The 14,712-nt window shown below is 36.8% G+C and overlaps 1 protein-coding gene across 1 annotated transcript in view; it reads right to left on the reverse strand.

Annotated features, from left to right (window-relative positions):
- Positions 1-14,712, reverse strand: part of LOC131034569 (uncharacterized) — a 78,961-nt gene that overhangs the window by 39,918 nt on the left and 24,331 nt on the right. The window contains exon 3 of the mRNA XM_057966105.2: positions 1,692-1,752. Within this exon, the coding sequence (XP_057822088.1) occupies positions 1,692-1,752 (61 nt within the window). The remainder of the gene's footprint in view (positions 1-1,691; positions 1,753-14,712) is intronic.

The raw sequence follows: 14,712 nt of genomic DNA on the forward strand, positions 1-14,712 counted from the left end.
TCCTAGCAATGTCACTGTCTCCCTATACCCTGCAAAACAAGTCTGTTGCTTCCATGCAAGAGCATACAGTCCAAGGATAATATCTCCTTGTTTGTTTTCTGGCCAATTCAAATCAGGATTGATTACAGGAAACTGATCATTATGGGATAGAACCCTGAAAAGAATACATCATGCTAATAAAATATGGTGATACATTACTTTGGCCAACTTCGAAGGTCATAATGAGCAAGGCAAAATACATTAAATGCCTTCTGCAAGAAATGACATCATTAAATGCTATAACTTGTGCCACCACCTTTGCATGTCTTTCACCGTTTAATTAGACATTACAGAGACGTACATGCAAATCTTCATAGGATTAGGTCTCGGGAAGGGCGTAATACATGGCGATAAGCAAGTTAAAGGTTTTAAAGCACAGTTCCATAAGTTCCCGGATCTTCCGATACCCCGACGCAAGTATGACTGGCTTCCTTACTTGATTTGATCTATAGTCTTCAAAGGAGAATCGACTGTTTGGAAAGGTCTAGCACTCGAACATCATTGGACGTGGTGTTGGACTTCCCATGGTGACCAATCGGCCGATGGGTATTGCTAATCATAGGGATCGTAGGATTGAGATTCTTGAGAATTCGGGAACCTCAAGGATAGTTCCAAGTCACCAAGGTTTGCCAACCAAACACTTGAGTTGGCACAAGGATGAGGAGAATCAAGAGATCGGGCTTCTAGGGAACTTCGGAAATGACGAAGCTTGGTTCCAAAGGGAAGTAAAAGGCTGATAGTGCGACATAAAATGCTCATGAGGTGAATTTTAAGATCGGACATAGCGGATGAAAAATAATTGGCAGGAAGGGGAAGAAACAATTTTAAAAGTCACATTGCTGTTATAAAGTTCAGAATTGTCATTCCATTTAGATCGATGCAGAAAATTAAAGCATTTTTGTCAACTTTTCACAAGCTGCAATTCTGAATTTAATATTTATGTGCTATTAAGGGTTTATAAGTACAATTTATTTTAAATTTGTTCAAATGTTTATGTCTAGATGGTTTGATTTTCATGTCTAAATGCTGTCATAAAAATTTAAAATGGGTTTCCATTCAATGATGCTAAAATTACTTGTGTAAAGTCTGAAGTAAATTCATGTGCGTGAATTCAAATTTCATTAGAGGAGTTTACAGGCTATACATGCTGATTTCACCATGTTAAATCACCTGACCTTGTTTGTGACACATAGTATTCTGCCAATTCTGCCAAAGCCCCTTGAATGGGACTGCCAAAGTGTTCTACTACTTAAGCATTCCAAGCAATTTTGCAATTTGAAACCAGGTTGAGACCCTTGAGGCTAACACCTTCCAAGTAGGGGAACATTTGCCGTTCAAACATATTCGCATGACAAAACACACATCAAAACAGCCCCTACCATTCAATCAAATATATTCTTCCAAATTATAGAATCAAATTTTCAGTAAGAGTTGTTTGTCCATTCAACATTTGCTATTGGTAACATCAGATGACTCACTGTTGCTATCTCTACAAGTATACAAAGATGAGCTTTCTCTCTTTGAAGGAAAAGATTTAAAAATGCTAAGAAAAGAAGCAAACCACATGAAAAATTAAACCGGATGTGCTAGACACAGCTGAAGCATATGAATGATTGCTACTAGAAATCACAATAAAAATACAGGGAACATACTAGCAAGACGATTTCGGTCGGAACGAACAGCTGGAATATCAATATCAGCCTGTGGAAATCCCTGCACAGTATTTTGCGAAAAGAGCAGAATAATAAAAACCATTATAAAGGTGGAAAAAATCAAATACTGTTGAAAATAACTCAAGCAAAATAAGCAATATTTAAAACAGGTTGGCATGGTATGACTGACTAGAAATCCAGGCTGTTCTTGTGTTGGCACAAAGATTATATTACAGGTAAACAAGTATAATCAAAAATCAAATTCAACTTTCCTTCTATATTCCTCACTAAGGCAAGATGGAAACTTCAACTCGTTTCCTTGGCATTTATCAATTCTCATGAAACAAAAGAACAATTCTATCAACAAAATTTAAAATAACAATGACAAAAGAGAGAAGTAGGCGGGCATATGTAAATCATGGTGAATAAATACCATATCAAAAACAACTATCAACTTTTAAAATTTTATACAGTTCAGACAAACTGGCTACTATCATGAAAATAAATATACATGATCAGGTGTCAAAGTATCAAGTAAAGATATTAACACAAAGATGTAGATAAGCGCCAAAGTTTCCAGTAAAATATATTAACCTATGTTCCACAGCATTTCTAGGACATAGAGCAAGGGGCCATGGGATGCGTTTTGAGAATGACAGTCCAGGAGACCATTTTTTGGGATGGCAATGGGCAATGGTGTATATATATATATATTGTGATGTTCCCATCATGACAATCAAAACACGACGATGTCGCTCTAGAATAGAATTTAAAAACTAAATAATAATACAATTAAAAATATGAAATATTTATATATAACCACCAAACAAGACCCAGTTCAGTATTATTAATATTGATGACTAATCATGGTGTAGTTAGGATCAAGGTATTAATAAGTGCATAAGGATGACGCGATGATTCCACCACAAGAGTTCGGGAGGAGCGGACTGTCATGGTCCTGATCTAATATGAGATCGTCTTTCTAAGTAAGACTTCACAATTTCATAAACAAACCAGAATACTTTAATGGCCATCTCATGGATGTGCATCAGTCTGAAAATTGATCATCTTCCGCATAGGAATAAATAGTGACAAGATACGTATATGCAAGAATAACATTATTTATAACGTCATCTTATATATGCATATACTAATGAGTATTAATGTAGTTACTCTGGGTAATGTCAACGCCTTCCTTTAAAGCTAATAATTAAGAATGTTAAATGAAGAGTCGCCACTGGAAGGAGTCATTCAATAAACGGGACATTACAGTAAGAAGGATCGAATATGATCCTAGGCGTGGACAGATATCGATTACGTGTCAACAGAAGTCAGTAGTGAGATAAGACTAAATAATATCAATGATGATTAGATTACTATCCAAACCGATGTAAACAAAATAATTAATGATGTCGATGAGCATGCTGAACCATCAATTATAAACTAATTGATATCGTTATGAAGAGGCACAATAATAATTAGGGTCAGCGATCATAACAAGCAGACGTCGATTATGTATGAAGGCTACCATCAGTAAAATCAAATCAATAATAATAATTATCGTGAAAGGAGGCGATTAGCTTACGGTAGTAAGGGATGATGAATGGTCATGTCCCTTAACTTACCATTCGAACGCACAAGTTATAAGAAGGCATTTCCACTTCTGTCACAGGGGATCATTAGAGATAGTTACATATCGCTGTTAGAAATACATAGACATAGGTATAAGAAACTGATATATCAGAGAGAGTAAACCATTGCCAAAAAGCCATATATATGAATATATCAATTGGGAGGCATATCGTACATCAGACCAGTCTTATTCCTTTATCACAATAAGTAATTAAGTAATCTCATTTATAGTATATCTCATAATTATATATCAGACCCTGCTATCAGTTCTACATCAATTCTGACGTATTTGGGTAAGAGATAACAATTGATAATCTGTGTAATACCCTTCACTTGGTTTAAATCTCAATCATTTGATAGGAATCAACATACTTGTCCCCACTTACCAAGATAGACCATAAGGGGACATTACACACACACACACACACACACACACACACACACATATATATATTCAAGTTTAGATTCAGTGCTCAAGATTTATTGATTCAAGGATCGCAGATATAACAAAACTAAAATTTTATTGTTTTCCTTAAAATGAAAGGCCCCAAGGCTACAAAATTTCCTACAATAGGCATAGCCATAAGATTGAAATTTACAACTGTTAACAACTAAAACTCTTACATCTATGCATTATCTTCTCTCCTTCCTCTTCCTAGCTGCAAGTACAAAATGCAAATTGATTGTGTTGATTGTGAGTTGCAAATGGATGTCAGGTTAGAGAAAAAGAGGGTTTAGAGTTTGATGAGGAGAGTGAGAAACTTTGTGGCCTCACACACCTTTTCTTCCTTTTTAAATTTAATTGTTGTTTAAATGCAGAAAAATGGTGACAGCTGGACATCCCTAGGCATCCCAGGGTTTGTCGGACATCCCCAGGTCATAGGGCCTCAACAGGGAGCATTTTGAGGATGAGTCCCTGAAATAAATGGGGGCAACAAGCAGCCAGGGGATTCCCTGATGTCCCTGTATCCTGTGGACGCCACAGGGGATGGGGATGTGGGGTTTGGGGTCTGACTTGTCCCTGTATAATCATAATATGGACACATAAGACTTTCTTATCCATATGAAGTCCCAAAATTATTGTAAGAGCCCCTTGCAACTAGCAACATTTTAAAGTGCAAGCAAGCTACCAGTACAACCCTTCACTGTTCATTATGACGCATAGCCTCTGTGTTTACTTGATTGATCCCTTCATTGACCAAGTAAACAACCACTTTGTTTTCAACAATAATTGTTCAACTAAAGAAAAAGACTATGCCTTTTCTGTCACCGTCCTCAGATGCCAACATGAGACCAATTTATTCTTCAAAGGTATTATAATAAGGAGGAAATCTCACTCAACCCTAATTCTATATCTTGGTATCATTTATAAGGTTTAAGATTCCTCAAGCATAGAAGGTCATCATTTATGATTTATCCTTTACAATTCCTTAGGATAATTTCAGCTACTGCTATGTCCAGATTACCTTTGGAAGCTGTATTAAAATTCATTTTGATAAGGATTTCAGTTGAATAAATCCACTTTGTCTTAAAGTGTGATAATCATTGGTCCTTCTGGCAGAAACCTTCACAGTGATATGTCACCAGATGCTCTGGAAATTATTCTTGTCCTTTCTACAAGTTAGACTCTAGTGTGCTAAGTGGGCTGGGGAATGTGCAATTTACAATAATAAGGTGCAACTTAATATATTTAACCTTACAACATATAAAGTGGGTAGGTAGCACTAGAAGACATAAGTACTTGCAACGACATGTGTGACTTAAGAATGTGTCAGGCTTGGAGTTGCAATAGCTTTGTAAGGGGAATGTTAGGTTCTAGAGTAGAAATTTGGATGTCAAACAAAGCATTAAAAGCATTAAAGCATTAAAATGTGACCTCTTTGCACTCATTGTACCCTCATATATTCTATGATGTTATTTTAATCCATGTAATGATACACTTTTTTTTTAATTGTTGTGACGATCCACTTATGACTATGATTATATGATTATTGAATTATTACATGATGAGCAATGCTTATCAATATCATCATTATTAATTTTTAAACTGTTATGTTGTATAAAATAAGTGACTTGGATTATGTCGGTAACTAGTTCTTATTATGGATCATTCAGTTTTATGAATTCTATCATGACTAGTATGGTTAATGACATTTATGCATGTTGATTGTGATAGGATGTTAGATGTTTTTATAAGATATATTGTGATTGATTTATTGTATAGATTTGTGAATCCAATTCAAGCTATGATTGTGTGAGTGATTACCAATGTGATGCTTTGAACATGTCGATGTATGTATATGTGAGCTATCTTGTGTATGATTATGCATTTGATGGTTTAATGCTATTTTGCTTCAGCTATGTGACACGATGAGTTTTGACATATGCAATGAGTATGCAAGACTCCAATTGGAGGCATTGGAGAAATTGCTATTGTTTGTCCAACATTTAACTCCACCTCATGGAGAAATGAGATCTTAAGTTTGTCTTCCTAGCAATACCATTTTATCATCTTGGTCACAAGTAACCAAGACTCTACCTGTTTAGCCTTATGCTTACTTCATAGTCCTTTAACCCTAAGTATGTGATGTGGGATGTGCTCTATGTTGCTTGTGATGAGCACACACTTATAAGTGGGGGGTGAATAAGGTAATCTTTTACTTTTGCAAATTAATAATCACAATAATATCAATCACACAACATCAACAATTAACACAATATTGACATGGAAACCCTTTTGGAAGAAAGCCATGGCAAAAGATTGTTTATATAAAATTCTCTTACAAACTTTGTAGGCACCAACCTACTAGAGGCACCAATCCCTGCTAATCTTTGTAGGCACCAATCCACTGAAGACACCAATCCTCGCTACTGAGCACCAAACCAGAAAGAGACATCAATCTCTTCTATTGAGAGGCATCAACCTCTAACACAACAAAGTCTTAGTATTCTTAAGAATAAATCTCCTTCCAAAATCTGCCTTGAAATATCTTCTCCTTAAATCTGCTTTGAATGATCTGTTCATAAATCTGCTTTAAAACTGCTCAAACATCGCCTTTGAATCTGCTCATAAATCTCCTTCACATTTGCTATCTGCTTTAAAACTGCTCAAAAATCTCCTTTGAATCTGTTCATAGGTCTCCTTTACATCTGCTCATGAAGTCTGATTATAATTCCTTTAGATCTTCTCATAAGTCTGCTTGTATATAGAAAGATATTGCATTAAAATCTTGCTTTCATTTACCCCCACAATCTTCTATATATACCACCTCCATGCCCCTTCAAAGGGAAGTGATTCTTCCTCTAATAGGTCGGCCATATGCAAGATAAAATATTTGTTTTAAATCTCCCAAATGAGGGCAACTACTCGTGAGATCAGCCCATATTAAAACAGAAATATTTTAATCTTTCAAAAGCGCCAAGGGGGGCAATCCATAATGCAAGGTTGGCCAAAACAAGGATGGGTGATTTACCCAATAAGAGTGCCAAAAATTAAGCACCAAGATGAGGTTAAATGAGTCGGCCCTTTAAGGTTGATTTTATGACTTTGAATGCAATAAATATTTCCTGTTATTGTTAAAACCTCATTAGCATATAACATCTATAATGATCCTCCTTTGACATCAATGACAACAATTATTCCAACAGCTTGAAAAGTGTTCCAAAGATTTTAGAATTTAAATTTGAAATTTAAAGTTGAAATTCCCATTTATGGAAAAAGTCAACAATAGTGGCTTCTGAAAAGTTAATTTTCTTTATTTTTATGCATATTTGAAACCCTTTGGGTATGTGTTTGGATTTGGAAGCCCTTGGAGGGTTCCAATATGAAAAACTTCAACATTAGTGGCTTCTAAAAAGTCAATTTTCCTTATTTTGATTTTTATTTTGATTTTTTGTCTAGCATTTATAAATACATTTGTTTGGAGGTAGAGCAGATTCCACTCCACCTTTGTTGAAATATGAGAACCCATGTGTGCACACATGGGTGTGTCAGAAGTATTTAATGTGTTTGTAAGTCTATTAAATGCTATGTAAGAGCATTTATTGGTGATGGAAGGTTTTGTTGACCAACTATGTGCTTGCCTTTGAGGAGTTCCATGTGGCTCCTTCCCATTGATGGGAAGAAGGTGACAAGGCCTTCGTTTATGAGCCCTTTTCCATGGTTTCGGAAGGGGTGCTGTGTGTTTTGAATTATTATTCATATTAGGAGTGGAAAATGCAGGAGCAAATGGGGATTGGAGAGGAAGAAACACTTAAGATTTAGGAAAAACTTGGAAATGAGAAAAATAACTCTTTTCATCATTGTTGGGAGCATGGCTTTGGAAGGTAGACTATCATGTTGTTTTAGTTTTATCTTCTTGTTTTTGGGTAATTTTGAGAGTTAAATGGTATTTTAATAGTATTAATTTTTAATAGCTATGTATGTATTTGTATCTATAAATTTACTATATTCTGTTTATGCGGAATTCTGAATTTGTGAAAATCAGGGCAAATTACAAGACAATTCAAAAAGGGGACATTACAAGTGGTATAAGAGCTTTGATCCTGCCATCCTGCAGGGTAAAGATGAATCAATGAATCATTCTAGTCAATGAAAAGAAATCTAACAATTCGTGTATTCGTGTGTATGCTTTGTGTCTACATATATTCATGTGTATGCTTCATGTTTTCATGTGTATGCTCTGTGTTTGATCTGATGTATTTCCAACATGTCTATCATGTTAGCACAACTGGACATAACCAAGATAATGAAAGCATCATCACTTGGTATAGAACCTCCAATTCCTAAATTATCTTAGAGTGTATAGAAGAAGCTAATTACATCACAAGAAAGATTACAAATTCCCAATGGTGGATGACTCAGCTTGAGAAAACTGGCACTGCTTGAGGACAAGCAATCTTAAGTGGGGCAGATTGTAATGTTCCCACTTTGAAATATAATAATAAATAATACTAATTAAATTAAGATACAAAAAAAGAAAAAATTAAAATTAAATTAAAATATAAATGAATATAATTAAATGTAATTAAAATTTGATTAAAGTTAATGAATGGTCAAAAGGCATGACATGATAAGTTGTGACTCCCCCAAATACAAGGTATAAAAGGGAGAAGTGAACTCATTTGAAGGGGGGATAATTTGGGAATCAGAAGTGCAGATCTGATAGGTTATGTCCCTTTGAAAGGGCAGAAAAATGAAGAGTTGCACTCTTTCAAAAGGTGCTAATGGTGAAAGGTCTCTTGCCAAAGGGCACATATGATAACGAGGTGTGACCTCTCCCTTACATTGAGAGATATAAAGGAAAGGAATCAGTTGAAGAGAAATGGACTGCACTCAGAACTTAAAGACACAGACCTTCAGAAAGTCAACACCGAAACTAAAATAATAAGTAGACTTTAGACAAATGATAGATTCTGGTGGTATAACATGTTTGATTCTGGTAATGAATATGTGAAAGGGATGAATATCTATACATTGATAATTGTTGGTGTAAATAATTATTCATCATGGATATTATTACACCTTACTTAAGTTTACTTAGGATAATGCATAGCTTAGTAGTTTGGGTATGAGACACTTGGGTGTTTGTGCCACATTGGGATAGTGTGTAGGAGAATTTCCACCTTTTATGGTGTGATCTTGTTACTACTTTATCATATCCACTTATTGTGGAGTGATAATTCCACCTTCGGTGAGTGATCCACCTCATGTGGAATATTTTATTGTTTCTCCTACCTACCACACCTATTTCCTATCTACCCTTGTTTCTTATTGAGCCACATGTCATGTTTGTGTGCTCACATATCCATATAGCCTTGCCTATATATACAGGCTCATATTCATTGTATTGAACATCTGGTAATGATCCAGTTGATCAATATTTTCTTGATAGAATACAGTTTATTCCCATCATCTATTTTGTTCTCTCTTATTTGTGCTTTCCATTGCCTCTAGATCTTGGCAAAATCTCACAATAATGAATATAACCACAATAATTACTTGCATGAGAACGTACAGAAGAGCAATAAGGGGGAATGATGAGGACTCAATGTGTAAGCCACCCGTGGACAATCAAGGACACATGGGCCAAGATGGACAAAGGATTCCACTCTTGGGCATAGGGTTGAGCGAGGACACCCTATTGCAATATCTTTCCTACACACACATGTGGGTTTAATTATTGGGGGTCAAGGATACTCAAATGTAGAAAGGAGAGATAGCATGATAGAGGGGAACATCGTATAGGGTACAACATCATTCCCTATCTCCATCTTTGCTACTTTTGGGCCCTTGAGATTAGTACATGACATGGAAGTATTAACCAGACTTATATGGCATAAGAGTATTTCTCTAAATCTCTAATATGGATATATTATATGTGTTTGTACATGCATACATATATTGCTATCTAACTTGACCACAGACCCTAAAACACAGGTTTAATTTATCTTGTCTTTAGATAAGAATTGTATCTATAAATCTATTATGTTCTCTTTAGGTGGAATTTGTGAAAATCAGGGAGAATTACAAGACAATTCAAAAAGGGGACATTACAAGTAGTATCAGAGCTTTGATCCTGCCATCCTGTAGGGTAAAGATGAAGCGATGAATCATTCTAGTCAATGAGAAGAAATCTGACAATACGTGTATTCGTATATATGCTCTGTGTCTACATATATTCATGTGCATGCTTCATGTTTTCATGTGTATGCTCCGTGTTTGATCTGATGTATTTCCAACATGTCTATCATGTTAGCACAAATGGACATAACCAAGATAATCAAAGAAAAATCAATTGCTATAGAACCTCCAATTCCTAAATTATCTTAGAGTGTATAGAAGAAGCTAATTACATCACAAGAAAGATTACAAATTCCCAATGGTTAATTTGGGGAATCCTCATCTTGGTGGATGACTCAGCTTGAGAAAATTGGCATTGCTTAAGGACAAGCAATCTTAAGTGGGGCGGACTGTAATATCCCCACTTTGAAATATAATTATAAATAGTAATATTAAAATTAAGATACAAAAAAAGATAAAAATTAAATTAAATTAAAGTGTAAATGAACAAAAATTAATATAATTTAAATTTGATTAAAGTTAATGAATGGTGAAAAGGCATGAAATGATGAGTTGTGACTCCACCAAATATGAGGTATAAAAGAGAGAACTCATTTGAAGGGGGGATAATTTGGGAATCAGAAGTGCAGATCTGATTGTGAAAGGTTATGTCCCTTTGAAAGGGCAGAAATAATGAAGAGTTGCACTCTTTCAAAAGGTGCTAATGGTAAAAGGGTGTGTCTCTCTCTTGTCAAAGGGCACACATGATGAAGAAGTGTGACCTTTGCCTCACATTGAGAGATATAAAGCAAAGGAATCAGTTGGAGAGAAATGGACTACACTCAGAACTACATCAACGTCACAGACGGATCAGACTTAAAGACATAGACCTTCAGATGGACTGCATCTGGGTATGATTACCAATGAATTTCTTATACAGATAGAAAACACATACAAATAGATTAACATGTAGGTTTCATATATATATATATATATATATATACTGAAGAATCATAATGGTACTGAATATAGATACTAAAATGATAAGTAGACTTTAGACAAATGATAGATTCAGGTGGTATAACATGTTTGATTCTGTTATTGTATATGCAAAAGGAATGAATATCTATAAATGGACAATGAATATAACCATAGTAATTACTTGCATGAGAACGTAGAGAAGAGCAATAAGGAGAAATGGTGAGGACTCACTAGGTATGCCACCCATGGATAGTCAAGGACACATAGGCCAAGAGGGACAAGGTATTCCTCTCTTGGGCCTATGGTTCAGTGAGGACACCCTATTGCAATATCTTTCCTACACACTTATGTGGGTTAAAATTTCACAAAATTTTGCACCCTTGCTGAGCAGCCTCGTGAAACATGGAAACAACCCCGAAGTGTGGGACCTTGCGCAATGGGATTGAATCTCCAGAGAAGGCTAGCTTCCTTCTCAATCCAAGTGCAGGTATTGAACCAACTCAACACTCCAAATTCTACTTCTAAACCTATTCTAACAACTTGTCGAGGAAAAGGGAAGAAGGATATACTAAAATGAAAGGAGGTGATGCACCAAGATAAGAGATGTTCCTCTCCGCACCCCGAAATGACACAAAGAACCAATTGAAATACCCTAGAGATGTACAAACTTCAATTGCATGAATGACCCCAAACGCATGTATGGAGGTTAGAATTTGCCGAATGTCAAAGGGGAGAAGGTTTCCCACAAGTCACACTCGGAAACAAGTTAACACAGCATATACATGAGAGAAAGCCACAAAACATACACTTATAATGAAGGTAAGGAAACATACACAACATGCATAAGTTGAAGAGAGGCAAGAATGATGATTTCAAATCATTCTCGAGCCCATGGCCAAACTTACAGTTGCTGAAATGCAAGAAAATATACAAATCTTCAAGGGAAGTGAAAGAGCAAACAGTAGCTCAAGCCAGCAGGGAGAGAACCCTTTACAATGACGTTTAGCAGCCTATATATACTAATCGCAAAGAAGAGACCAATGGTCAAAGAGGGGAAGCCTTGACCCTAGCATACACAAAGGAATGTCAGTTCGGGAAGTGTACGGATCTAACATATTTGTGCATGCAAGAAACCCATCCATACCTTGGCAGGGCAATCCCAAGAAGCATAGTACTTCTGGAAGGTAGATTGCCTGAGATTTCAAAGTCATAGCGTACAGACCTGACATGAAGGCCATCAACTAACCATAAATAAGCGTGGCCTTGGACTCCACTTGATGGCAATTCTGCAAAAATCATTAAATGTGCCCCTATAGCTCCATGAATGAAAGTAAGTCGCAGGAGTTGGTGGAGCATTGAGATCCTTGAGTGTTGATCACGCCCTCTGGAAGTGGTGTAGTCGTCAGAGGACGAATGTCAAGCCTTCAGCAAAACGTTGCAAGGGAAGAAGAGGCGGGAACCCCGAAGTCCGAAGGAATGAGAGGGAGGAGAAGGACGACTCTGGGTTACAAAGTCCGGGGAGATGGCATACCTCTTCCCAAAGAGGGAAAGGGTAGACCGATTACCCGCATTTTGTAATCTGGAAAGAATGGGAAGTCCGGGTTACGAAGTCTGGGGAGACGTATTGTGACCATTTCACACATCGCCCCATTGCAAATGGGGACCCTTGCTTTTTTGCTTTCTAGGGTTTGTTTTTTAGGTCTTTTAGGGTTTTGTCTGTTAGCCTTTGCATTTTGAGTGTCGCCAAGGGGATCACCTGGATAGCAGGTTCTGCTTGAGTTAGGTCAATTTGGCTAAGTCTGAAAGTCCTGATCCTGAAATTTTGGCTAAGTCTGAAAGTCCTGATCCTGAAATTTGGCTAAGTCTAGAATGTCCTGATCCTGAAATTTGACTAAGTCTGGAAACTGAAAATCCTCCAAAAACTAGATTTTGCAATATAACTCCTAGAGGTCTGAAACCACTCTCAAACATCCTGAAAGTATATATGGAATATAACTTAAAGTATAAGTGACATTTCAAATGTCACTTATACTTAAATGTTATATTCCATAAAATTATCCTGACGGAGAGTTCAAAAAGTCAAATTTCGCTCCTGACCCTTCCTGAGGGTCCAAAGCGAATTTCGCTCCTGACCCTCTCAGGAGGTCCAAAGCGAATCTCGCTCCTGACCCTTGCTGAGGGTCCAAAGCGAAATTCATTATAAACTTCATTTGCCACCTTGTTTGAGCTTGAAACCTTGTTCCTGGCCTTGAAAACGATCTTACCTTGCCCTGTGAAGTGGTTTGAAACTAAAAGATTGAGCAGTTTAGCCTAGATTGTAAAAAGTCGCTCCTGACCCTTGCTGAGGGTCCAGAGCAAAAATCTTATTGGGGCTTATTTTTCACTAATTTTGGCTAACTTGTTTTGTGCAGGGTCTCCCAGAAGGAAGATTGGATGTCACTGAGGGCGATTGAAGTTTTGAAAGCAAGAAAAGTGATGATTTTTGGCCTAAGAGGGAAAAATCGCTCCTGACCCTTAGAGATTTTGATTTCCTTCATTTTGAAATGGAAAGAGACCAAGTTTTGATCATGAATGGAAAATAAATGACTTTCCCCAGCTACCTGAACAAGTTTTGACTTGAAATGATGAAGGACCTTGTTGAAAACAGAAAAATCGCTCCAGACCCTCAAAGAGGGCCCATAGCGAAAAAACTTATAGAGGTCATTTCTACCTTTATTTGGTCAATTTGAGATGTCAAAGGCATGGTGGAGGATGAAGTGAGCATGATAAAGTATCCAGACTCGATTAAAGATGATGAGATGAAGGAGTTTTGCCCAGGAAAGGTAAAGTCGCTCCTGACCCTCAGAGAGGGTCCAGAGCGATTTTTCTTTATGTGCACATTTTTAGACCTTTCTTGGACATGAGAGCTTATTCATAGCATGAAGCAAGGCGACATCTTCCTTGGCAAAGAAATTTCGAGATGAAAAGTGAAGCATTTTGGTCCAGGTAGCAAAAATCGCTCCTGACCCTCAAAGAGGGTCCAGAGCGAGATTTTCAAAAGTGCACTCTTCTTGCAAGATCAAAATGATTTTTATGATTCGAAGGGATGAGGGAAAGCATGTTCTACCCGTTGAATATAATTTGGATGATCAACAAAAGAGGAAATCAACCCAAAATCAAAAAATCGCTCCTGACCCTCAGAGAGGGCCCAGAGCGAAAATCGCTCCTGACCCTTAGTGAAGGCCCAGAGCAAAAATCGCTCCTAACCCTCAGTGAAGGCCCAGAGCGAAATTGTTGAAAATCTTCATTTTACCTTGCAACAACAAAGCGAGTTTGGATGAGATGGATAAAGGAAGAACATTAAAAAATGATGAAGAATCAAGCCTAATTTTGCAAAAATCGCTCCTGACCCTCAATGAAGGCCCAGAGCGAAATTGCCTTTAAGGACATTATTTCCTCCAAAATTGTTGATGAGTTAACTTGGTAGTGTAAAGGAATGGATCTTGGAAGTGACATTGTGAGTTCAACAAACAAGTTAAGGTAGATTCCAGCTAGAAAATGAAAAATCGCTCCTGACCCTTGCTAAGGGTCCAGGGTGAGATTTACATTTCCACCTATTCTTCCTCACACAAAATGTCAAATTTGAAGAGCAACGCATTAACTGGATATCAATTCACCCTCCAAGAGATTTTCAAGTCAAGATGCGAAGTATTCAAGGCTAAAATTCAAAAATCGCTCCTGACCCTCAGAGACGGTCCAGGGCGAAATCATCATGGAGTTTAATCAAGCCTTGTTTTAAAAAAAATTAACATTCTCCAATTTGCATTAGATCGCCAAAATTGCTAATTTTGAGGCATTTGGAAAATT

This window comes from Cryptomeria japonica, chromosome 5 (genome assembly GCF_030272615.1).
Source record: "Cryptomeria japonica chromosome 5, Sugi_1.0, whole genome shotgun sequence".
Lineage (NCBI taxonomy): Eukaryota > Viridiplantae > Streptophyta > Pinopsida > Cupressales > Cupressaceae > Cryptomeria > Cryptomeria japonica.